General features: G+C 33.6%; 3 protein-coding genes, 1 long non-coding RNA gene and 2 other non-coding genes across 10 annotated transcripts; 3 read left to right on the forward strand and 3 right to left on the reverse strand.

The window, feature by feature from the left end:
* Positions 1–432: 432 nt before the first annotated feature.
* LOC107892248 (serine/threonine-protein kinase STY13) lies at positions 433–3613 on the forward strand. Its single transcript, XM_016817272.2, has 6 exons — positions 433–1113; positions 1225–1357; positions 1478–1670; positions 2061–2188; positions 2267–2425; positions 2786–3613. Exons 1-6 carry the CDS (start codon positions 983–985, stop codon positions 3095–3097), a joined length of 1056 nt encoding a protein of 351 aa, XP_016672761.1. The 5' UTR covers positions 433–982; the 3' UTR covers positions 3098–3613.
* Positions 3614–5813: 2200 nt separating this feature from the next.
* On the reverse strand, positions 5814–5884 carry TRNAD-GUC (transfer RNA aspartic acid (anticodon GUC)). The gene has a single exon. It is a non-coding gene; the product is annotated as a tRNA-Asp (tRNA).
* A 368-nt stretch (positions 5885–6252) lies between these two features.
* Positions 6253–8441, forward strand: LOC107892247 (uncharacterized). 2 transcript variants are annotated; one of them, XR_001682545.2, is made up of 4 exons: positions 6265–6659; positions 6737–6875; positions 7237–7679; positions 7762–8441. It is a non-coding gene; the product is annotated as an uncharacterized lncRNA (long non-coding RNA). The 2 variants fall into 2 exon arrangements; XR_001682544.2 differs by lacking the exon at positions 7762–8441 and having other exon boundaries at positions 6253–6659; positions 7237–7731.
* A 4836-nt stretch (positions 8442–13277) lies between these two features.
* TRNAD-GUC (transfer RNA aspartic acid (anticodon GUC)) lies at positions 13278–13349 on the reverse strand. The gene has a single exon. It is a non-coding gene; the product is annotated as a tRNA-Asp (tRNA).
* A 1070-nt stretch (positions 13350–14419) lies between these two features.
* On the forward strand, positions 14420–17856 carry LOC107892748 (NAC domain-containing protein 8-like). The gene is made up of 6 exons (NM_001398515.1): positions 14420–14726; positions 15623–15755; positions 15845–16031; positions 16440–16921; positions 17007–17306; positions 17388–17856. The coding sequence occupies exons 1-6, from the start codon at positions 14719–14721 to the stop codon at positions 17439–17441; spliced, it is 1164 nt and encodes a 387-aa protein (NP_001385444.1). The 5' UTR covers positions 14420–14718; the 3' UTR covers positions 17442–17856.
* A 354-nt stretch (positions 17857–18210) lies between these two features.
* Positions 18211–22047, reverse strand: LOC107892246 (uncharacterized). Of its 4 annotated transcripts, none has more exons than XR_005918522.1 (3): positions 21360–21981; positions 19403–20691; positions 18211–18478 (listed from the first exon to the last, which is right to left on the reverse strand). XR_005918522.1 is itself a non-coding variant. In XM_016817269.2 (2 exons), exons 1-2 carry the CDS (start codon positions 21420–21422, stop codon positions 19594–19596), a joined length of 1164 nt encoding a protein of 387 aa, XP_016672758.1. In that variant the 5' UTR covers positions 21423–22047; the 3' UTR covers positions 18480–19593. The 4 variants fall into 4 exon arrangements, 2 of the variants coding, with proteins under 2 accessions (XP_016672758.1, XP_016672759.1); XR_001682543.2 differs by having other exon boundaries at positions 19403–20694; positions 21360–21978; XM_016817269.2 differs by lacking the exon at positions 18211–18478 and having other exon boundaries at positions 18480–20694; positions 21360–22047.
* Positions 22048–22920: the final 873 nt, after the last annotated feature.

The raw sequence follows: 22920 nt of genomic DNA on the forward strand, positions 1-22920 counted from the left end.
ATTTTTTTGCCACCTTATCCTACAACAATTTTAAAAAATACCAAATTAAAATATATATATATATATCTAACACATGAAATCCATCAATTAATTAAATAAAAATATATTATAAAATAATAAATTGATTAATTTAGAGAAAATTATAATGTGAATATAATATTATTATTAAACAATAAATTAATTTATTATGTTCGCTTTTTTATTATTATAAACACTCTAAATGAATAATAACATGAAATATCGACATTAAATAAAACAAAAAAATGGTGTTATTATTATTGAAAGAAAAAAACAATGAAAAAGGACGAAAGAAGCAATAAAATCACTGTTGTTTCTGACAAAGATTCACCAAGAAAAAACACAAGAAACCAATGAAAATAAAAATTCTTTTTTCAACTTTTTTATTTTCTTTTTTTCTTATAAAGAGAAGAAGAAGAAAAAGAGTATCCATTACAATGTACCGTGTGGAAAACAACCATCTTTGTCTTTCTCAAAAACCAGTAACCACTTCCCATCCGCCATATTTCATGAGCAAAACTCCCTTCACAATCAAGCCTCCCCCATTAAATGCTTTTTCCTTTTTCCCTTTATATATTTCTATTGCTTACTAACCTCACTTTCCCATTATTTTCTTTTAAAAAACTTTCCTGTGTCAGAGCTTGCTGGTTGCTTCATTACAGAAGGGTCTTTGTGCTTTTTTTTTAATTAATTTGTTTTTGTTGGTGGAAAAACATGTGGGTCTTTATTCTTTGCTTCCCATTAAAGAGCAGTTCTTGATGGTTTTTTGGATCTGTAATCCGTGATTTTTGGGTATGGGTTTATGTTTTGTATATACTTTAATGTAGGCAAAGGCATGTCTTTGGTGACTTCCATTTTTTTTCACCTATGAAAAGTTGTGGCTTTTAAAACCCTTTTTTCTGTTTACTTCAAATGTGGGATTTTTCGATTAAATTCATGTTTTGAGAAAGGTGGATTCCAAAAGATGGGATCTAAAAATGGGTTTTTTTCAACTCAAGATTTCAGTATAGATGCTAAGTGGTTGATCGATCCTCGGCAGCTTTTTGTTGGTCCCAAGATTGGAGAAGGTGCTCATGCTAAAGTTTATGAAGGAAAGTAAGTCTAAAAATTCTAATTAATTGAATTCAATTCAAGCTCCTCCTTTTGGACCTCAATTTAGCTCTCTCTTTTTCTAAGTGTACTTTTTAATCCATTGGATGCATTTAGATATAAAAATCAGACAGTTGCCATTAAAGTTGTTAGAAGAGGGGAAACCCCTGAAGAGATTGCAAGAAGAGAAGGAAGGTTTGCTAGGGAAGTTGCTATGTTATCCAGAGTTCAACATAAAAATCTAGTGAAGGTTACTTTGAATAAATTATATATATTATACCATTGATTCTTGTTGCTTAGTTTTGTTATGTTCCTTGTATTTGTTCATATGAATACCTGTAAATCATGAAGTTTTATCATGTTTGTGTAGTTTATTGGAGCTTGCAAGGAACCTATCATGGTGATTGTAACCGAGCTTCTACTAGGCGGTACGTTACGTAAATACCTTCTTAATATGCGGCCAAAGTGTTTGGACATGCGTGTTGTGATTGGATTCGCACTCGACATTGCTCGTGCAATGGAATGCTTACACTCTCATGGGATCATTCATCGGGACCTTAAACCGGGTATGACTATATGTCTATATAACCTTTCTTGGTGTGCTTATATAAGTAGCATTCTTTGAAAAGTTTGGCAATTTTTACTTATGAAAAGGGTAGTAAGCTTTTTAATGATTTGGTAGTGATGAATTTGTGTTCCGTATTTGTTAAACTGCTAGTGAAGGCGCGATTCCGAGCAGGGCCCAAGCTAAACATTATATGTTGTGGGAGGCCATAGTGACTTGAATTAAGTTAAACTGATAGTGACATAAATATGGTCCTATCTTTTGTTTGGATTTTATGCTTCTACTTGCCGGATCCATAGTTTCGTACTTGAATTAATTGAAAGCAATAATGGTTTTTAAGTAAACTTTATGCAATATTTGCAGGATCCTGATAAATTGTTCCCTTTTGCCGAGAACTTGATCTTGACCGAGGACCATAAAACGGTTAAACTAGCAGATTTCGGTTTAGCCAGAGAAGAGTCATTAACAGAAATGATGACTGCTGAAACCGGGACGTACCGATGGATGGCTCCTGAGGTAATATGCTGAATTATCTATTATCTTCGGTTTTCTTTTTACTTTTTAAGATGCTGACACATTTACCTATTCTAACAGCTTTATAGCACAGTTACGTTAAGGCACGGAGAGAAAAAGCATTACAACCATAAGGTGGATGCCTACAGCTTTGCTATTGTGTTGTGGGAACTTATTCATAACAAGTTGCCTTTTGAAGGCATGTCGAATTTACAAGCAGCATATGCAGCTGCTTTTAAGGTAATGATTTGGAGCCTTGTTTTAGAGTAACACTTAAAAGGATGATTTCTCGAGTATGTCTGTCTGCGTTTGAAAAGCTCACTCGATGCTGAAAGAACTATCTGCAAAACCACCCTTGTGTCATTTTACAGTAAGACTAGTATGTTGTGAATGATAAATGATATATGACCACTTTTGAATCTTGATAGGTTAGCCTTCCCATTAACGATACCATCAGTCCAACTCAAGTAATTCTTACTTTCAAAAGTGTCAAAATGGGGGCTTTTTATGCCCACCTACAATCACAATGCAGTTTCTCGAAATTAATCTCACCAAGAATAAACTCATTTATGACTGTGTTTCTTCACCTGTTGTTTTCAGAATGTTAGGCCTAGTGCTGATGACCTTCCTGAAGATTTGGCATTGATCGTGACCTCATGTTGGCAAGAAGATCCAAATGCTCGGCCGAATTTCAGCCAAATCATACAGATGCTATTACGCTATCTCTCGATCATTTCACCAGTGGAGCAGGTTATTCCTCCTAAGAGAACAACATCCGAGAATGCTGTATTGCCACCGGAGTCACCTGGTACAAGTTCATTGATGGGTGCAAGAGATGATGTAGGGGAAACCCCGAAGGCCACCGAAGAAAACAGGGCAAGAGGTTTCTTCTGCTTTAACTGGTGTTGTTGATCCCTCGAAAATTTCAAATCCGGTTTTTTCGAGGGTGTCATATATGATTTTTTTAGGGGAGTTCAATAAGGGGAAAAATGGGAAAAATTCTAATTAGCTTAGATTAGTAGAGTTAGATGAGAATCCGATGGATTTGTTAACTTTGCATACTGCTGCTTTACATTTAACTTTAGAAGATGATATAAGATGGGATCCTCAGCTTGTGGGATGTAAAGGGGTTGCTGTGATGAAAAAAATTATCAATGTAAATAAGGTGCATCCAAATGCCTTTGCTCCTTTTTTTTTCTCTCTCTCTCTACAATTTGCATGATTTCATGTGGAAGATGCATTTCGAGATAAGAAAAGGGTTGTTGATGTTAGGATCGGCATTGTTGGATGTCACTTTTTAAAAGATGATTGTATTAATCTAGTGGTGGTAATGGGGTAGGGTAAGATGGATGATGCTAAATTCATCATCATTCCATGGTTGGTACAAGTTTTTTTCATTATGAATGTATATTTTTGAAAATTTTTACACGTTCATTCTATTTAAATTTAATTTTTGTTATTATCTTTAATAATTTTAAGGGTAAATTGCATCTAATGTCACTAAATTATTAGTATATTTATATTTTAGTCACTTAATTTTGAAAAAATACAAAATAATCCTTGAACTATTTGAGAGGTTTCATTTAAGTTATTGAACTATTTGAAAGTTTTTATTTAAGTTATCGAACTGTTAAGTTTTGTTTTAAAGCTCAACTAGCGGGCTTTAAGCGTCGATTTGATGATTGGTTTAGTGGATTACTATCCATTGATAAGTAAAAGAACATACTTTAAATTTAAATAAATTTGACAGTCTATGTCAGAGATTGAAGAAGAAAAATGTTTAGATTTTGGTTCTCAAATTTGCGACGTTCGAAGTTATTTCTTAAAAAAAATGAATTATAAAATAGAAAGAGAAGAAAGCTTCCAATTGGTGCATGATGTAAACAAAAAATACCATAGATCAATTATTTTAACAACCCATTGACTTGCATGAAAACTTTTGAATAGTTTATTGATAATTTTTGCAACTTTTTGAAGTTGAGTGTTTAAGATTTAAAGCATAGTTTACCCTTTTTATAATATTTTTAAAGGCAAGAAAATATTTAAACTCAATTTTTGGAAAAAAAATTATATAAAGGATATGAAATTTTCTACAACATAATTATATTTTTACCCTTTTAATAATTATATATATATACAATGATAAAATGATAAATTCATACAGTGGACTCAAGTTGAGCAAGTAAAAACAAAAAATTCACCATGTCCCATTTTTAAAAAGAAAAATACACTCCATTCAAAGTGAATCAATGTAAAATCCATTGGACAATTTGATTTCACCAATTGAACCAATAGATCCAGTCCAGTTTTTAAATCATTCAGGGGATGACAATTCATGTTACATATTTGGATATTTGCAATATTCAATTTGATTTTTTTTGTATATTCATTTATTGTGGATTCAAATAATATTTGAATTCGAATTTTAAAATTACTATCTTTGTTGATTCGGAACGGATGTAGGTAGGTACTTAGTATATTCATTATTTGAATTTGCATTGCTTATTTGGATAATGGACGAGATTTAAGGTTTAAATACTTGAATCTATTGGTAACAAAATGCTTATAATTGTGATTATATACATAGCCAATCCTCTCTATGACAGCTCTATTTGTTAGCCAAGATTTTGCATGTTATAGAGAGGGGGTTATTATACACCTATAACAACATATTGTTATAAACCTATAATAAAATTCATATCATAACTTTTCATCAAAAAAAAAAACAGTGAGAATTATATTAAAAAAATGAAAGTAGGAATCAAATCAACAAAATTAAAAATTAAAAGACATATAACAGGTGCGCGCATTATTGCTCTTATGCATATTTTATTTTACATTTTTTCATATGAATAATTATGAAGTTCGTAATCTAACAAATTTAACTAATTAAAATGAGTTTAAAATTAAATTAAATAATTTATTATGAGTTATTAAATTCAAGTAATCGTTTATAATTTTATGATCTAAATTCATGGTAGAATATTAAATTGGTATATCTAATTCTGTTAATTATTTTCATTTAATAAAATATGATTAATAGATTTTTTATACAAAATTTAAACATTTTATTAAAATAATATTTTAATTAAGATTATTTTTATTTAATAGATTATATACTAAAATTTGACTTAAATTTTTTGACAATAAGTTGTTGCTGTTATAGGTACAAAGAGCTAAAATAAAATATAAAAAATCGGTTCTATTATAAATTTAGTTGTTACAGTGAAATACTTTTATAGCATGTAGTTGTTATAGAAAGGACTGGCTGTATAAAGAAATTTAACACATTCAAATTCGAATTTATACAGATTAAAATATTCGATTTTTTTAAAGCTAAATAAGAGATTCCACAAAAGAATAGTATTTAATTAAGATTCAAATTTAGATAATAATAGTGGGATAATTAACATATAATAAATGAATTCAAATATCTAACTTCTTTGAACCTTGGGCTTGATTTGCAGCAATATGTTTTCAACTGCAGGACCGTAAAATTATGGGCCCCTAAGTCTCTCAAGCCCAGATTTTGGTTCGGTCCTCAGGACAATTTGGGCTCGAACTAGCCGTTTTCTTCAATTTTTATCCAACCCAAGGTTCCGGTTGCAAAAATGAAATAAATGAAAATCGCCGTTGCCGGGGATCGAACCCGGTCACCCGCGTGACAGGCGGGAATACTCACCACTATACTACAACGACTTGATGCTGGAAAATCAAGTTTTTGTCTTTTTCAATATTTTAGTATTTTGCAGATAAAATGTCGTCTTCAGAAAATTATATGAAAACGTGACAGAATAGTTTTTATTATAATATACATTTTTTCCCTAATCATGTGTGGTTGACATATTTATTGATGATTGAAAGTAAATATTTACAACAAATTAATGTAAATAGAAAGGCTTTAATTACTTGTATTATTGTATTTAATTCAATTTAATTTTTTTTATTGAAAACTGATGAAATGAAGAAATGCAAAAACTGCACGAGTTACAATTGTCACCAAGAAAGTGACACAGACCACAGTGGCTGCCCCTAATTAATGAAAAGTGCAAAAAACCAATTAAACCACTTAAGAAAGATTACACAACAAAACTAATAGAAAACCCACCATCTTCTCCAGACATTTCACACACCAGAAAAAAGAATAAAAGAACATACAACCAGACAAAAACATAGCAGCCCACCGCCCTGGATTCTTTCATCAACGTCGCTACAGCCACCATTTTGCTCCCTAAGGTCAGTAGCACTCAGCGAACGACAATGGAACCTGTAGATCTGAACCGTCAGAGACCTCAATAATCATTTTCTCTAACTCGTTCAACTCCTTCACCTCAAATTTCTTCTGTCTCTTTCGGCCTCTGCTTCTACCCTTGGCGGCGCCTCCTCAATCCAAACCCTCAACGACGACCACTGTTTTTCTTTCTCCGCCAAAGCATGCGTCGTTTGATTCCCCGATCTACCCACAAATCTAAAGGTGAGTTCTTGGAATCTTTGGTCCCTTTCTTTAATTTCCTTTACTAACACAACAATGCTTCATCTATCCTCCCCCAGTGATTGCACTTTTTTTAACTACGGTCACGGAGTCCCTCTCCACCACCAATCTCTGAAATCCCAATTCTTCAGCCACTATCACCGTTTGTACATAGGCTCTTGCCTCTACCGTAGTTGGGTCGGACACAAAATTATTTGGGTATGTACATGCTGCCAGAATATACTCCTCATTGTCTCTAAAAATTATCCCTGTCACCGAACTATGATCTTGCTTGTTAAACACTATCAAAGTTAACTTTAACCACATTTGTCATCGATGGATACCATGCATTATCATTCTAAACAATGTTAGTTGCTATAGATGTTTCAACATTACTAATCTCTGTGTAGTAAGCTTTAACAAAAGAAACGAGGCCAAACACATTTTATCTTTCACCATGATGATAGATTTTGTTTCTATGATGCCATACTGCCCAGAAAACAATAGCTAACCATTTACATTGTTCTTCACCACTATTAACAAATAAATTTGCTAACCATATTTTCCAACTTTACCCCAGGTTAATGGGTAAGACATCTATACCCACCCCCAGCAGGATCCGCTTGGTGAACGAGCAGTCCCAGCAAATGTGGCTCACCGACCATTAGATGACAGAAGGGGAAACAATTTACCACCACCAACTTTCTCAGTTGTAAATTATCAAATGTAGGAATGTAATTGTTAGCCAATTTCTAGATTGTAATTTTTATCTTACTCGCAATTCTTAGTCTCCACAATTTGTTGTAAAAAGTCTGTAACATTTCCTAATGTACCCCCTCCCCAGTAGGTATTACCACATCCCCATTTAGTAGCCACTTATACCCACTCCTTGCTGAATATACTCTTGTATTATCACCTCTCCAAACTCTCTCATCCCCTAGCTCAATTACGACAAGTGGAATGGTTATTATTCTGCTCACTTGCTCCTCATCAAATAGCTCTTGCAAGGCCTTTGATTTCGAGGTAGCCGACTCAGTATTAATAAGATCTACCACCACTGTGTAGTTAATATCAATGTTCTGAATTGCTACTCTTCTTTGTTCAGGGCCCAGTAACCAAGCATCATTCCAAATGTTTATCAATCTGCCATTTCCCACTCTCCACCCCATACCTTGTCCCAGAAGTCTTCGAGCACCCCAAACGCTCCTCCAAGTATACGAAGGGTGAAATCCTAAGTCGACACTCGTAAAGCCATTATTTGGATAGTACTTAGCTTTCATGACTCGAGCAAATAGATAATCTGGTTTCATTATTAGCCTTCATCCCTATTTAGCAAGCAACCAATATTGAACTTTGCTAAGTCCTTAAAACCCAACCTTTCTAATACTTTCAGCTTGCAAATCATCTTCCAATCGCACCAATGGATCCCTTTCTTTGTTATAGAATTCCCCTACTAGAAATTACTAATAATACTTTCCAAACTCACGACATGGAGTAACACACAACAAAAACTATTGCATTGTATAAACTGAAATAGCTTGTAAAATTGACTTGATAAAAGCGACAATTGACGAACACTCCAGCTTTCAATACACTTCATAAACATGTCTTTAAAGTTTGCAAAAGCCTCATTCTTTCGTCTACCAACCATTGTCGGTAAACCAAGATACTTTCTTGAATTACAAGAAACTCTCACCCCAAGCACCTCTCCAATCTGTTTCCTTATGTCGCTTAACATATTACTACCAAAGAAAATTAAAGGCTTTTCAAAATTGATCAGCTATCCTGACACCGCTTCATATTCTGTCACAATTGACTTAATAGAATTCGCACCATCCAGACTTGCCTCCCCAAACAAGATACTATCATTTTCAAAAAACAGATGAGTTAAAGACAATCCACTTCGGTCGACCCTTACACCTTTAATGGTCCTCTCAACCTTTGTCATTTTAAGGAGAGTAGAAAAATATTTTTCGTGAATAAAAAATAAATAAGAACTCAAATACTTAATCGTTGAACCATGTTGAACAAAATCAAATACTTAATCGTTCTAACGCACCCCATCACCAGTGACACCATTCATCACAAAACCCTATACGATGCACCACTTTTTCTATGAAACTCCATTTCACCCTATCATATACCTTATATCTAATTTCAACGTAAAATACCCTTGTGCCCCAACTCGTTTCTGTTTAAGTGAATGCAATACCTCATATGCAATAAGCGCATTATATGTGATTTGTCTTCCCGGAACAAAAGTCGCTTGTGCTTCATCAATATATTTATCCAGCACAGTTCTGAATCTGTTAACCACTACTTTAGAAATAATCTTATAAGCCACATTACACACACTGATCGGCCTGAATTACGACATACTATTCGAGGAATTTACTTTTGGAATAAGCATAATACTAGTACTATTGATAACCTCTACCTCCTTTCTTCCATTCAAAACATCTAAACAATACTAAGATATCTCCCCCTCAAAATATGCTAGTAATTTTGATAAAAATGCGCAGGGTAACCTTCTATACCTGATGCCTTTAACGGTGCCATACTTCTTATGGCTTTCAGAACTTTCTTAATTCAAAATTTCGCAATAAGCTCACTGTCCATGCCCTCATGAATGCAAATCAGGATCCCAAACAACACATTGTCGCAACTCGTTGTTTGCGAAATAGTAAACATCCCTTTAAAATAATCACTCGCTACCCTTGCCATCTCCTCCTCCCTTTCTATCCACTCCTCATTCGGTCATTTCAGCTTCTTCTTAGTATTCTTCTTTTTTCATTGATTTGCTAGATTGTGAAAAAAAGATGTATTTGTACCCCCAAACCAAAGCCAATTCGCCCTTGCACGTTGTTCCCAAAACAACTTTTCTTTATCAGCTTCCAAATTCAAAGTCAACTTAACCTCTTCCAATTCTGCTAATATTTCGTCATCCGGATCAGTCGAACTTAGATCAGCCAATCGCATATTCAAAGCAGTTGACGCTCACCTTTTACCATAAGAAATTTGTCCCATGACGGTCTTAAAAACCTTCCTTAGCTTTTCCAACTTAATCGGAACATCATCAATATTCACCTCCCAAAAACTTCTCACATGTTCCTTACAATAGTCTTCTAAGATCTAGTTCACATTAAACCTAAAACCCCCTTCCCCCGAATCACACTACCTCTACGAATGACCCCTAAATCAATCAAAATCAAGAAATGATCAGAAAAAGCATGAGGCAAGTACTTTAAATAATATCCTAGAAAACTCTGCCCCAAGCCATGTTAACAACCCTTCTGTCAATTCTTTCTCGAACATTGTTTCCGACAAACGACCCATTTCCCATGTGAACCATCGCCCTTAAAAACCTAAATCACTGAGATCGCACTCCTCTATAACCTCCTTACAACAAGCCATATTTCTTCATTTCGCAATTGGCCCCCCTTTTCTCGAACAAGAACATAACCTCATTAAAATCCCCCATTACCATCCATGGTAATTCTTGACAACTCCGTAACTTAGTAAATTCTCTGATTCCCCTCTTTTCTATTTCTCCGATGCTCCGTAGAACCCTGTAAGTCTCCAAGCCAGCATGCCTTATTTTTCGTGAACTTCCACATCAATATGACTAGATGAAAAGCTCCTCAATTGAACCCCATACTCGCCCCTCCACCCCAGCGACAAAGCCCCTGTCGAACCAAAAACTCCCACATGTATTCCACTAACAAAACCACACTTTAGACGAATACGTTCCATTCTCTTCTCACTTAACTTTGTTTCAATTAGAAACAAAATTTGGGGTTGTTCATGCCTCACCTTATTCCTGAGGCGATTAACTACATGTGGATGCCCAAATCCACAAACGTTTTAACTTAAGAGTTTCATTGCTTCCGGTCGGCTTGCTGTCCAACGGTCGTCGATATCTCATTAGTTTCATCCAATGAAACAGTAGTACCAAAACCAATTGCTTTCCCTCTCTACGTTTGTTACCTCTTCTTCCCATTACATAGTTCAATTGGGCTATCCTCAGAGTTAGATCCCAATTGCTTCTGTCTCCAATCTCCTTGTTTAGTCACAACTCCATCTCTACCCCAGCTATTCAGATAAGAATTAACAATTTGAGTATTACCAAAATTCATTCCCTCAATACGCCCATCCACATCCATTCCAAGCGGATTACCACTCATTTAGAAACTATCTGAACCCTCCTCCCTAAGCCACCTACTACCCACCAAAACCTCCCTTCTCAACTGTACCTTTAATGATACATCCTGAACTCCAATTGTCATCCTTACCGGGCAGAAGCCCTTACCATGGCCTAACTTTCCATACAAAAAAACAAAATACCGTTAATCTCTCGTACTGGAAATAGGTATACCCCTCCCTATTTTGTCCCAAGGCCAATTTCTTTTTCGCTTCAAAGGCATTCTCACATCAATTTTAACTTTAATTTGCATAAATCTCCTTATCCCCCTCGTCATTAGAGTTGTATCATACTGAACAAACAGTCCAATAAAATTTCTAAACTGTCGTGCCAAACCTTCAGATTTTGAACTTGGACCCAGAAATCTGTATAAACTAAAGGAACTTGCAACGGATCTTCCCCTTTACTTAGTCGATAAAAAACAATAAGATGCCTATTAAATGACTAAGGCATACCATCTATTACTCTCTTTATATCTACTTCATAGAAAATTTGAAATAAATACCTCTTCTTACCAATATCCGTGATTGAAACTCCTCCCTACGGATGCCATAAACTAGCCAAAGTTCTTTTTAAAAAAGGAAAATGAACCACACAATTCGTCAATACCTTTTCCACTAAACAGAAACGATAGGCTTCCTCAGCCCCACCTGGATCCTTATCAAACTAAACCGATTCCTCCTCCTCATCCGCAAGATTCATATTTGCTAATTCTACTTCCATCACCACTGACCTCCCCAACAGTCCAAATCAAACTTCTCAAAACCCTAAAACCCCAAAGAAAAGAAACGTGCCCTACTAAGAAAAGAAAAAATGTGGTATCTTAAGCGAGCTAATCCAATTTAATTAATCTCATATATACACATAAAACTAATTTTTTTTACCCGCCGATTATATGTATATAGGATAAATTTTTTTATAAATTTTATTAAAAATACGATAAATAAATTTAAACATAATATTTCAATACTAAAAATATTACCATACATAATATTACAACTAACTGGTCAACTTGTAGTAAGAGAGACCAAAAAAAGACAAGTCAAACACGAACACCCCTGACCCATTATTCAAATAGAACACAAAACTGAAGTAAGCAAAGATCAAGTGTGTTTTCTTGTCTGAATATGAACAGTGTTGAGTTGGCTACAATGTCATTTGTATACCTCTGGTGTTTCTTGGTATCCATGATTTTTGCGGTAATCTTTGTTGAAAGTTGAAAACTTTAAAAAATTGGGAAATCGCATTCGCATCTAATTTGTTCATATTTGGGAAGTTTTACAGATTTTATCACTTTTTAAGTTTCTGTTGGATAAGGTTATCCATTCAGTTTGCTCTTGGTTATTGGATGATAGGGAAGGTTGACTTCGGTAGGGCTGACTCCATTTTAGTTTTAACCAGAGTGACAACCATGTGGCGGTGGTGCAATAACAGTGGCGAGGAGCAGTCATGACGGTGGGTGGTTATGGAAAACAAAGAGAGGAGGAAGACGATGGAGAGAGAAAGAAATTTATTAAATTAAATTCGATTCTGTTCTATTATAAATTTAATTAAAATACAACGTGTCAAGCTCTGAATGGCTGAGATTTCTTTTAACCATACAGACGGTTTAGGCTAAAATTAGTAATCTATTTTTAATAAAAACATGAGAATTTTTTATTTAAGCCTTCACAAAATTATACGAAAAGGTAACAAAATTGTTTATTATACTACACATTTATTCCCTAATTATGCGGGGTCGAGTATATGTAATGTTAGGTCGGGGGAAGTAAAAATCTGTGTCGTCTCACCTCGCCTTCTTATCATCCCCAGTTATTTTATATATTTATTTTTTTACAATAATTCACTTTATTGCTATCATTACGTTTTAATCCAAACACATATTAAATCACCAATTTTAATCTTTTTAATATAATATCTAATTTTACCATGATCGTTATTTTTAACTTCACTAAAATCAATTTCAGTATCATTTTTTTAAAAAAAAACCTTAAAAAGGACCTGACAGTGAAAATTTTGCCATCACTATATGTTAGCTTCAAAATTTTAAGTAAATTTACTGTTTGAATGCAGATAATTAAGAAATTTTAGCATATTTAAATTCTGATTTTTTCGGATTTAATATTTTTAAAATTTTTAAAATTATTTTTTTGTGAATTCGGATATTTGAGAAAGAATAAAATTTAATTTGAATTTAGATAATAATATTCGAATAATTTGTAAAAATAAATCCTATAAAAGAGAGGCTAACATTGATTTTTTGAACAGATTGGGCTTGATTTGTAGCATTATGTATTTAACTGCAGGCCTGTAATATCATGGGCCCCCAAGTCTCTCAACACCCATCTTTCTTACATTTTATTGGCATCCGGTTTAACGCATAACCAATGAAAAATGAAAAAAATAAAAACAATGAAAATCGCCGTTGCCGGGGATCGAACCCGGGTCACCCGCGTGACAGGCGGGAATACTCACCACTATACTACAACGACTAGATGCTTAATGATCAAGTTTTATTAAATTTCATATATTTGTCAGATAAAATGTCCTTTTTCAAAAAATTATATGTTATTATATACTGTTATTCCCTAATTATGTGAGGTTGAGTTAGCGTTTTTCAAATATAAAAATTAAAAATGACATTTTTATTTATGATTGAAAGTAAATATTTACAACAAATCAAAATCACATTCGTATTCAAATTGCTCTAAACACAAACAAATTTACAATGCTTGTATTACTTCAATTCTTGTATTTAATTTTATCCAATTTAAATCTCTTATAAAGTTGCAATGTTTCATGACTTAAAAGAATGTTTTCATTGAACCCCATGTAATGACCTAATAGTCAGGGTGTTTACCATCTCAAGTGTATCTTGGATTTGAGTCGCACTAGTCACATTTATTGTTCGAACTTTATCCTGTTATTATAATTTACTAACAAAATCAAGGTTTTCATAAGATTTACCAATCACAAATTATTTAAAGCATAATACACTTTTAGATTTATTTACAGAATTAATGATAATAATGCTTAGTATCCAATTAAAAAGGAAGCCGCGTCGGAAACAGTGGAATTTTCAGTAAAAAAGTTCTCTTTTTCTTTTCAATTATTATTAAAAAATTTAAAAATTGAGTTTGGTTAAATTCTACTTTTAATCCTTATATTATACTCAGTTTACCTATTTAGTTCATAATTTTTAATTTAATTCTACCGTTACTAATGTCCTCACTAGCACCATTAAATTTTTTGTCACTTGATTACAGTAATTGTTAGAAAACCCGAAGCAAAAAAAAAATTGTTTTCCTTTAGAATGGTAAATCTATTTTACAAATTATTTCAGTCGAATAATGAATTTTTGATAATATTAGTAAAATACAGGGACTGAAGATGGAATTTAGACCAACAATTTGAAGTGTTCCAATGAACCAACGTTCCCATTGTCAAGCTTGGGAGGCAAGTAGGAGATTGAAGATAATTACGAAAAATGCCATGAAGCTCGAAATTCGAAGCTGCCAAGTGCTTAAACATTCTTCAGACAAGGAACCGAACTTCGTGTCCGAACCAAATGGTTCGGGTCCAGGTTTAGTCAACTACGGGACCTACAAATGAAAAAAACAAAACAAACTTCCGCTCTGATGTCATTCTCCGAAGCTGAGATTGAGTTTCCGAGCCTATTATATGAGTTCCAAAGCAAAATTTCCCGCTCTCTCTCTCTCCTTTCATCGTTCGATTACTTAGCCTAGTGTAGAAAAAGGGCAAAGGGAAAGAGAAGTATTTAGAGAGCTTAAAAGCTTCGCTTATACTCTCTTCTCTATTCATCATTCTTCTTCTTCCTCTTCCCCTTTCTTTACTTTGTTAATGGCGAGGTAAGGTTAAAGAAATTAATGATAAAAAATAATGAATTTAATGATAATATTTTCATTGTTTAATTGACTGATTTTGGGTTGGATTCTTTTTTCTTTGGGAAAAAAATTGGACTTTTAACTTGAAATCCCCATTTTCAACTGAAGTTTTGATGTTGAATTTATGGGGGAAATACGTGATTTAAGATTCTGGGTTACCATGAAATTCCTTTTTTTATTTCTTGGGTTACTTTTTTTAGGCAATGGGGGTATAGTAAAAACTTGCTGTAAAGGGGGTTGGTTTTTTTTTAACCCCTATTTTCCTTAATTTCACCTGAGTTTGAAGACGTGGGGGGACTTTGTCATTCATTGAGTGATTGTGTTTGTTCATCCATTATGAGCTCCATTGAGAGAGTTTACATGATGTTATTTGATGATCATCCTTTCTTAGAAGCTCTTCATTACTGCACAAACTGTTGTTAATGGAAAAGCTTCCTTTAAATTTACCTAGACATAGGAGGCATGGTGGGTAGAGTTAACTGATTTTTGGTTGGAATTCTTTTCTGGATAAATTTATGGACTTTTAAGAAAATAAATCCCTCACATCTGGGTTATTTTATTTCTTGATTTAATGGGGTTTGTAAGTTACATAAAAACTTACCATAAATAGAGTTGGTTTTTATATTTAACCCCCTATTTTCCCATTGAGTTTAATTTTGTGGTACCTTTTGGGTGGGGGTCATCAAGTGCAACTGTTTCTTCATCCAGTATGAGGTTCATTGAGAGAGTTCATGATTTCTTACAACTGTTATTAATGGAAAATCATCCTTAAAAAAACAACCTGTTTCTTTACACTTCTCCAATGTATGTTTTGTTTTTGGACTATTTTGCTCATAACAAAAACCATTGTTGTTTTGCAGGAGCTGGCTTGTTGATAGCAGAGCAATAGCAAAGAAAGTAAAAAATGCTTCATGGTCTTCTTCCGTTCAAATCACTGATTGCGGAGCGAATCGTGAATGTCCCAACTGTCATTATCGTATCGATAACAGCGATGTAAGCGGAAAACATCATTGTTTCAATCGAATTTTTTAAGGTTTTTATGGTTTTCTTACACTTATGTGTGGGGGCTGTTTTATTTGCAGGTGTTTCCTCAATGGCCTGGCCTTCCAGTGGGAGTGAAATTTGATCCATCTGATTCAGAGCTTTTAGATCACTTAGCCGCTAAGTGCGGTGTCGGAGACTCGAAAGAACACCTGTTTATCGATGAGTTTATTCTGACGCTCTGCGAGTGTCAGGGGATTTGTTACACTCATCCTGAGAATCTTCCAGGTAAATGTGGTTATGGATGAACTAATTTTGTTGTTTTTACATTGCTGTCACATGTAGGATGAACTCGATTTACCATATTAGCCCATTTTGTGGGTATTACGCATTTGGCATTAATCGAATCCATGTTGCAACGTTCGGAATTCACAACAATGGAAAATATACACTGCAGCTTGATTTGGATACTATATTTTTGTTTTTTACATTGCTGTCATATGTAGGATGAATTGTTGGTATATGCATTCATTGTTATTTGAAGTAGGTGAGTACTCCTCGGTTACATTACGTCGCCGAGGTACTATTCATGGTTAATCTTAGGAAATTTGCAGTTTATGGTAATGGGAAACCTATATTGCTGCTTGATTTGGATTGTGCCGGATTATATCATCACTTCATCTAGATTTTGTGTAGGTGCAAGAAAGGATGGAAGTAGCATCCACTTCTTTCATCGAACGATTAATGCTTATTCGACTGGTCAGCGGAAGCGCCGGAAAATCCAGAATCAAGATAACACAAACGAGGAGCATGTTCGTTGGCATAAGACGGGAAAGACTAAACCTGTTACGGAAAATGGAGTTCATAAGGGGTGGAAGAAGATAATGGTTCTCTATAAAAGTACAAAGAAAGGGTGTAAACCCGAAAAGTCGAATTGGGTGATGCATCAATACCATCTAGGGGATACGGAAGATGAGCACGATGGGGAATATGTGGTCTCTAAGATTTTCTATCAACAGCAGAAACAAACTGAGAAGAACGATGATAGCCCAATGACTGAAGAACCGGATAACTTGATGATTCGCACTAGTCCGAGGACCCCTAAAACAATTGCTCCTGATCCACCTCGGCCATGGAAGTCTATGATACTTGATGACATTGAAGAAAATATGCACCAGGTATTCATGATATACAATTAGATCCATATATGAATATATATGTTCTTTCATATGATCCTCATCAAAGTTCATTTTTGTGGTTTAGGAAGCAAAATTTGCTGTAGAAAGATCTGATGTACATACGGATGCTGTTCAATGCGAGGATAATTCGCACTACCCGGCATGGTTGGCTGGGGAATCTCAGGCTGTGGAAAATCCCGACTTTAATGGCTTTGATGAATTTTTGCTATGCAATGAGCTTTTGGATTCCTCTTCCCTGCCAACGACCAACGACCCTAAAGCTGACGGTGCTGCAATTGAGACGAAAGGAAATAACGATGCGTCCTGCGGAATTTCTGAGCTCGAGAACTTGGAGTTCGATACACCACCTGATGTAACCCTAGCTGTAAGCTTCTTTCCACCATTGATGTGTTTGCCTCTCGAAATGTTATCTTACAAATTATCATCATTCGACATTTTGGTGCAGGATCTACAATTTGGCTCTCAGGAAAGCATTCTTTCGTGGTTAGACCGATTATGAACACGATGCAGAGTGTTCCCCGATGACAAAGTCCCAAGTTTTGTGTTTGTCTATTGTCTCCCCGAAGCTAGACAATACTTGTTTTTGCTTTCTGGGGGGGGGGGATAGTGAGTTTGTTTGATCTTCGGTTTCTTCATTCAAGGCTATTTGACGCTTGTTCCATCCCGGTCGGAAGCTTGTGTTTCCGAATAAAAGCTGCTGGTTGTGTGAAGAAAGATGGTAGGTGTTGTTTCCATGGAAACGCAAAACAGTTGATGTTTGTATTGGAACTAAAATTTGTAACTATTGAAAATGATTACAATCTGAGCTATTGTTTTTCCTCTTTGGGGGGAAAAATGTTTAGCATTTGATGATGATGTTATGTAAGATAATTCTAACTCCTCTGTGTGAAATGTTGAGGTTCCTTGCTTCCGTCTCTTAATGTCTTGTTTGAATATATCATTAGTCGGTATACTAAAACGAGGTCGTTTACATGCATTATGGGGATTAAAAAAGAAAAAAAGAGAAATCTTTGTTTGAATATATCATTGCTCCAGTGCTCTGTGTTCTCTGCTCCAATCAAATCTCCGACCTTCATTTCTCTCTCTCTTGTCTTATTATAATTATTTTAGCTCTTTATTTATTTATTTGTTGGTATGTTATATGATCTTAAAATAGATGGAAAATTTAATATATGTGAATTGTTACATGGATGACATCCTAGCATTTGATTAATTTCTTTTAAAATTTTAAAAATATAAAAATTATTTTTAAAATTTAAAAATTAATAAAAAATATAAATGTTATTTTCTAAAAATTTTAAAATATCATCTATATGACAATTCACGTGTCAACAAAGTTAATAAATGATAACTTTTCAATCTATTTTGAGTAATTTGACAAAAAATTATTAATACAAGGATCAAATAAGGTGAAGGTTGGTTTTACTTCGTTTAGGATGGAGCAAAGAGCCGATTATTTTGATGGTAAATCGTGATCTCATGAGAGTTTACTTCCTCCATTATCCAACACCAGAACATTTGGTTCTCTATCCCATTCTAAACACAACGAATTCAATTTTTTTATCAGTACAAATAAAATCACATAAGAAATATCAAAATTCGAATATTGTTTGAAAAACACAATATCCAAAACTAAAAAAAAGCATTATTTAAGAATACAAACACTTGATTGTCAAAATGATCCAAAAATATATAATGGGATCCCATTCCCACCACTAAAAGGTGCATTTGACAAAAAAGCATTCATGCATTTCATGCCAAGTGCAAAATCTATGGTTTCTTCCCCACTCTCTCAAATTCTCTATTTCTCCTACAACCAAACTTCACACTTGTCGATTCTCAACCTCTTATTTTCAAACATCATATATTTATAAATATATGTATGCACAATCACAAATAAATTACGGATTAAGAATTAGAAACACATGATAATAACATATGATGAGACTCGAAATCTCAACCTTTATAATTATAAAACACAAATATACCTTGACACTGTTTTATGTGATACCTATATGAATGCAGTAAAGAATGACAGCATCAGACTCCAAACATTTGGCTTAATGATCAACATTGTATCTTTTTTCTTAAAAAAAATGATTAATCCTCTTAATTATTTAAAAAGATAAAGGAAAGATGCCAAGTAATATCATGAGATCTTGTGATTGGTTTGGCTTATGGTTGCAGTCAAGTACATGTGACTCGATTCACAACCACAAATACCACTGCCAATTAATGGCATGCTTCAATTGTAATCAACAAAAATATGATAAAGTTACTATACTAAATTCTAAATTCTAAATTCTAAATTTGTGTTTTAAATATAAAGAAATATTAAGAGTATGCCATTGAGGTTGAAAGGAACAACCGTGATTTCAAGTAGTTTTTCAAATCAAACCTTAATTTAAGCTGAGATTTTAAACTGTTTGTTTTTGGAAAAATACTTTTTGATGAAATTACCTTTTTGTCCGCTTCATTAAGGACATGAAGTTTCCCCTCACAACCATAAATTCCATATGCCTAGATTTTGTTGGATAAATGGTATACTTCTATCAATGCTACAGCAATAGCCATCAAATTGCCAAGGCAGGCCTTTCCGGTACCAACAAAACTTGTAATGGAAGACTCCATAGCACACCGGTTTTCTAGACTCAGCCACGTTCTCTCACACAGTTACCAGGCAGAAGATATTTGTATTTCTCCGCATTATTCAACAAATACGCAGGAAGATGGACTGCTGAATACGAGTGAGGGATAGGTCCCATCTTCCCGATGATCTCCTTGAATGTGTATTCTTCAGGAAGCATGTCGAATAGGTTAGACCCTCTGCATATTACGTCCTGAATCCTCTTGGAGTTCAAGAAATGAGCGAATCTCACTCGATCCGTGTGACTGTAAGCTTTCATCTTGAATATAAAGTCGCTTATATACCGAAAGCAAAAGCTACAATGCCACCCAGCATCTGCTAAGATGAGATCGGATTGACGATAATGAGCATATCTGGTCCTGCCCTTCTTGTACCTATGAACCGAGGCTCTCCAGCTTTTGTTGTCTATGAGATACTCAAAAGAGTACAAATAGTTTCTCAACTGAAGATGAAGTACAGGTGGTGTGTCATCACACCATCTCAATAGATTAATTGTATGCCCACTAGGGATCTCATCTACATCGGACATTATCAATAAATCATCATCTTCAATACCTGCTAGTCTAAGAAGCTGGTCCAATGCAACTCTCTGATATGCCTCCTCAACAAAAGGGTTTTCGCCCTTCTTGAATCTCCCACCAATGGTCCCATATGTCAAGCGAGGCTCTACAAATTTAAATTGATCTTTGTTGCGAGCAAACAACAATGGTTTCAGTAAGGCAGTAAATGTTGAGTTGGACTCAAGAAGCACGAATTGCGTAACATATGGATACAATTCATTCCAACGAATCATGAGCATGTCTATCTCATTACTGAACAACACTGCATCAAAGACTCGTCGAGGGAATTCACGAACTTTCCATCCATGAAGATTGCAGAGAGTCTCCATCATGATATTGTCGTGATAATAGTGAGGGAGTTCAATAAAAGGCTTAGGAGGTGATTCCCATAATGGTCTTAGGAAATAACTGATCTTCTGTCCATGCAAATATAGGCCGAAAATCGCTGGCGGGATAATCACAAACACAAAAATGTAAGTCCTGATATCATACCCTCGCAACATACACCGCAATCTTGATATGGTCAATGCAGCACGGGACCCCTGCTGCAGATTAGAAAATGAAAAACATTATCAGATTATCAAGGTTAAGCACAAAAATAAAGCATTTTACAAATCATGAACCACATCATATTCCCATAAAACACCAACTATGCCTACTTCACAACATTAGAAACATATACATACACACATATGTATATATAGTTAAACCTCTCCTTAATTTTCCATTCTCATGTTCATATGACTAAAATCAATAGTTTTCCAATTCCTTGCAAATACGTTGTCAATCAATCACTTCAAGGAAAGAAAAATGGACGTACCAAAAAACATTCAAAATGGGGGGGGGGGGAATGTATGGAACAATGAAAGTCAAAGGAAACTATAAAGCAATTTCTTCAATAGTTCCATTAGAAGAGATGTTCCCATATTTTCCATTAATCTCAAACAACAACCAAACAGAGGATCATCAGCCATCCAGAAATCAAAACCATACAGGAAACATTTTTCCCAAGAAAATATAATAGAAAAAGAGCAAAGAAATTAACAGTAAGAAAAGATGAAGGCAAATATATATATATACACACACATACACCTTCACCTTCAATCTTAAACAAATTCAAGGAAAAACAGTAAAAGCACCCATCAATCAACCCCCGCCCCCCAAAATGAACAAATTTTTTGAAAGTGAATTCAGAGAAAAGAAAATTTACCTTTCCACAAACGCCTTCACAAATATCATCAGTCTTCTTGAAATTAGAATACCCATCAGACATGACTACAAAATCCCACAAAGATTGCCACTTCCTAATCAATAAATTGTTTATAAAAAAATGTTTTGTTGAAGTCTTCAAGTTCTCCAGAATTCAGATCAAAGTCGTCTACATAATTTTTTTTTTAAAAAAAGAACAGAAAAATAAACCCCAAAGCAAAAAAAGGTCAAAATTTTGAAACAGAGAAAATCTAGAAAAACGAAACCCCAGTAAAATTTTAGCAATGATTTTTCAAAAAAAAAAAATTCTCTCCTTTTTCTCTTCCTCTTCCTCGTAACGTCAATTATAGCCGTTTGGTGGTTTATTTTTCGATCTTTCAACAGATTCCGAGAACAAAGATATGGATTTATAACCCAAAAAAAGAACCTCCACAATCCAAAAATAAAAAAAAAACTATGATTAAATAACGATAATATTAGAAAATTTTCGATTTTTTGAAAAAAATTTCTCTCCTCCACTTTTCGATTAGCCGTTTGATTAATATAGCAGAACTGTAAAATATTTGAATGTAGAAACGAGGAAGAAAATCTTATTTATAGTATCATTTTAATTAGAAAATAAATAGGGATATTTTGTAGTATTTAATTTTCTTTTAATATTGGAAATCTTATTAGTTCTAGATTTTCTCGACCATTTATATCATAACATATTCCTACATCAATTTATTCTCTATTTTGAATATATAATTTTATAAAATAAATTCAATTATTATGATATAAAATCTTTTTCTTTATTAATGTTTTAAAAACCCATGTTTGTTGATTGAGTTTTAATTCGATTGGTATAAATATTATTGTCAATGGAGGATATAGGTTTAAGTACGCTAAAGCGCCTTATTATTTTTATGGGTTAGGATGGGACTATAGTAATTTTAGGTATTGTGTAAAAAAACAAATTTGATAAGAACTTGTAACGAGATTGTTTCATAAAAAAAAAATCTATGTTTAAATTTATCATGGTATTTGTATTTTCAAAATTTTTTTAAATTGATTTTATACCCTTTCTCAATGTTGAAATTTATTCTATATTAAATCATTATTTAAATATATTTAATTTATTTAAAATTCAACGTGTCATAAAAATTAATAAATATATTAAACTCTTTTTTTCAATTGTAAGAGGATAGCAAAGTCTTAACAGTAACGCGATTAGTACGACTCGAATCTAAGTTATACTTGGAGCGATGAACACCCTAACCATCAATAATAAATTTAAAATATTTCTTAAATTCCTCTTTTTAGAAAGTAAAAAAAAAATCAAATTCATATCTACATTCATATATGTATTATTATTTAAAGAATTATTAAATTAATGAATTTACTTGAAAACCTTAAAAATTACAGTAATATAACTTTAAAAATATTATATAGTTTTTATTTTTTAAAAATAAAATATTTTAAAAAATTACTCATTAATATATATAAATAAATTATATTCACCTTTAGATATATATTATACATACATAAAATGATGTTGAAAAAAATACTAAAAGGTATAATGG

The sequence above is a fragment of the Gossypium hirsutum genome, chromosome D09 (assembly GCF_007990345.1).
Source record: "Gossypium hirsutum isolate 1008001.06 chromosome D09, Gossypium_hirsutum_v2.1, whole genome shotgun sequence".
Taxonomy (NCBI): Eukaryota; Viridiplantae; Streptophyta; class Magnoliopsida; order Malvales; family Malvaceae; genus Gossypium; species Gossypium hirsutum.

Excerpts from the sequence above, each read along its gene's own strand:
- LOC107892248 (XM_016817272.2), top strand. The coding sequence starts at position 983 with ATGGGATCTAAAAATGGGTTTTTTTCAACTCAAGATTTCAGTATAGAT. Across the intron at positions 1,671-2,060 it reads CATTCATCGGGACCTTAAAC|CCGAGAACTTGATCTTGACC; the intron begins CGGGTATGACTA and ends TGTTCCCTTTTG. Across the intron at positions 2,426-2,785 it reads CATATGCAGCTGCTTTTAAG|AATGTTAGGCCTAGTGCTGA; the intron begins GTAATGATTTGG and ends TGTTGTTTTCAG.
- LOC107892748 (NM_001398515.1), top strand. Across the intron at positions 16,922-17,006 it reads TTGAAGAAAATATGCACCAG|GAAGCAAAATTTGCTGTAGA; the intron begins GTATTCATGATA and ends TTTGTGGTTTAG. Across the intron at positions 17,307-17,387 it reads CACCTGATGTAACCCTAGCT|GATCTACAATTTGGCTCTCA; the intron begins GTAAGCTTCTTT and ends ATTTTGGTGCAG.
- LOC107892246 (XM_016817269.2), bottom strand. The coding sequence starts at position 21,422 with ATGTCTGATGGGTATTCTAATTTCAAGAAGACTGATGATATTTGTGAA. Across the intron at positions 20,695-21,359 it reads GTGAAGGCGTTTGTGGAAAG|CAGGGGTCCCGTGCTGCATT; the intron begins GTAAATTTTCTT and ends TCTAATCTGCAG.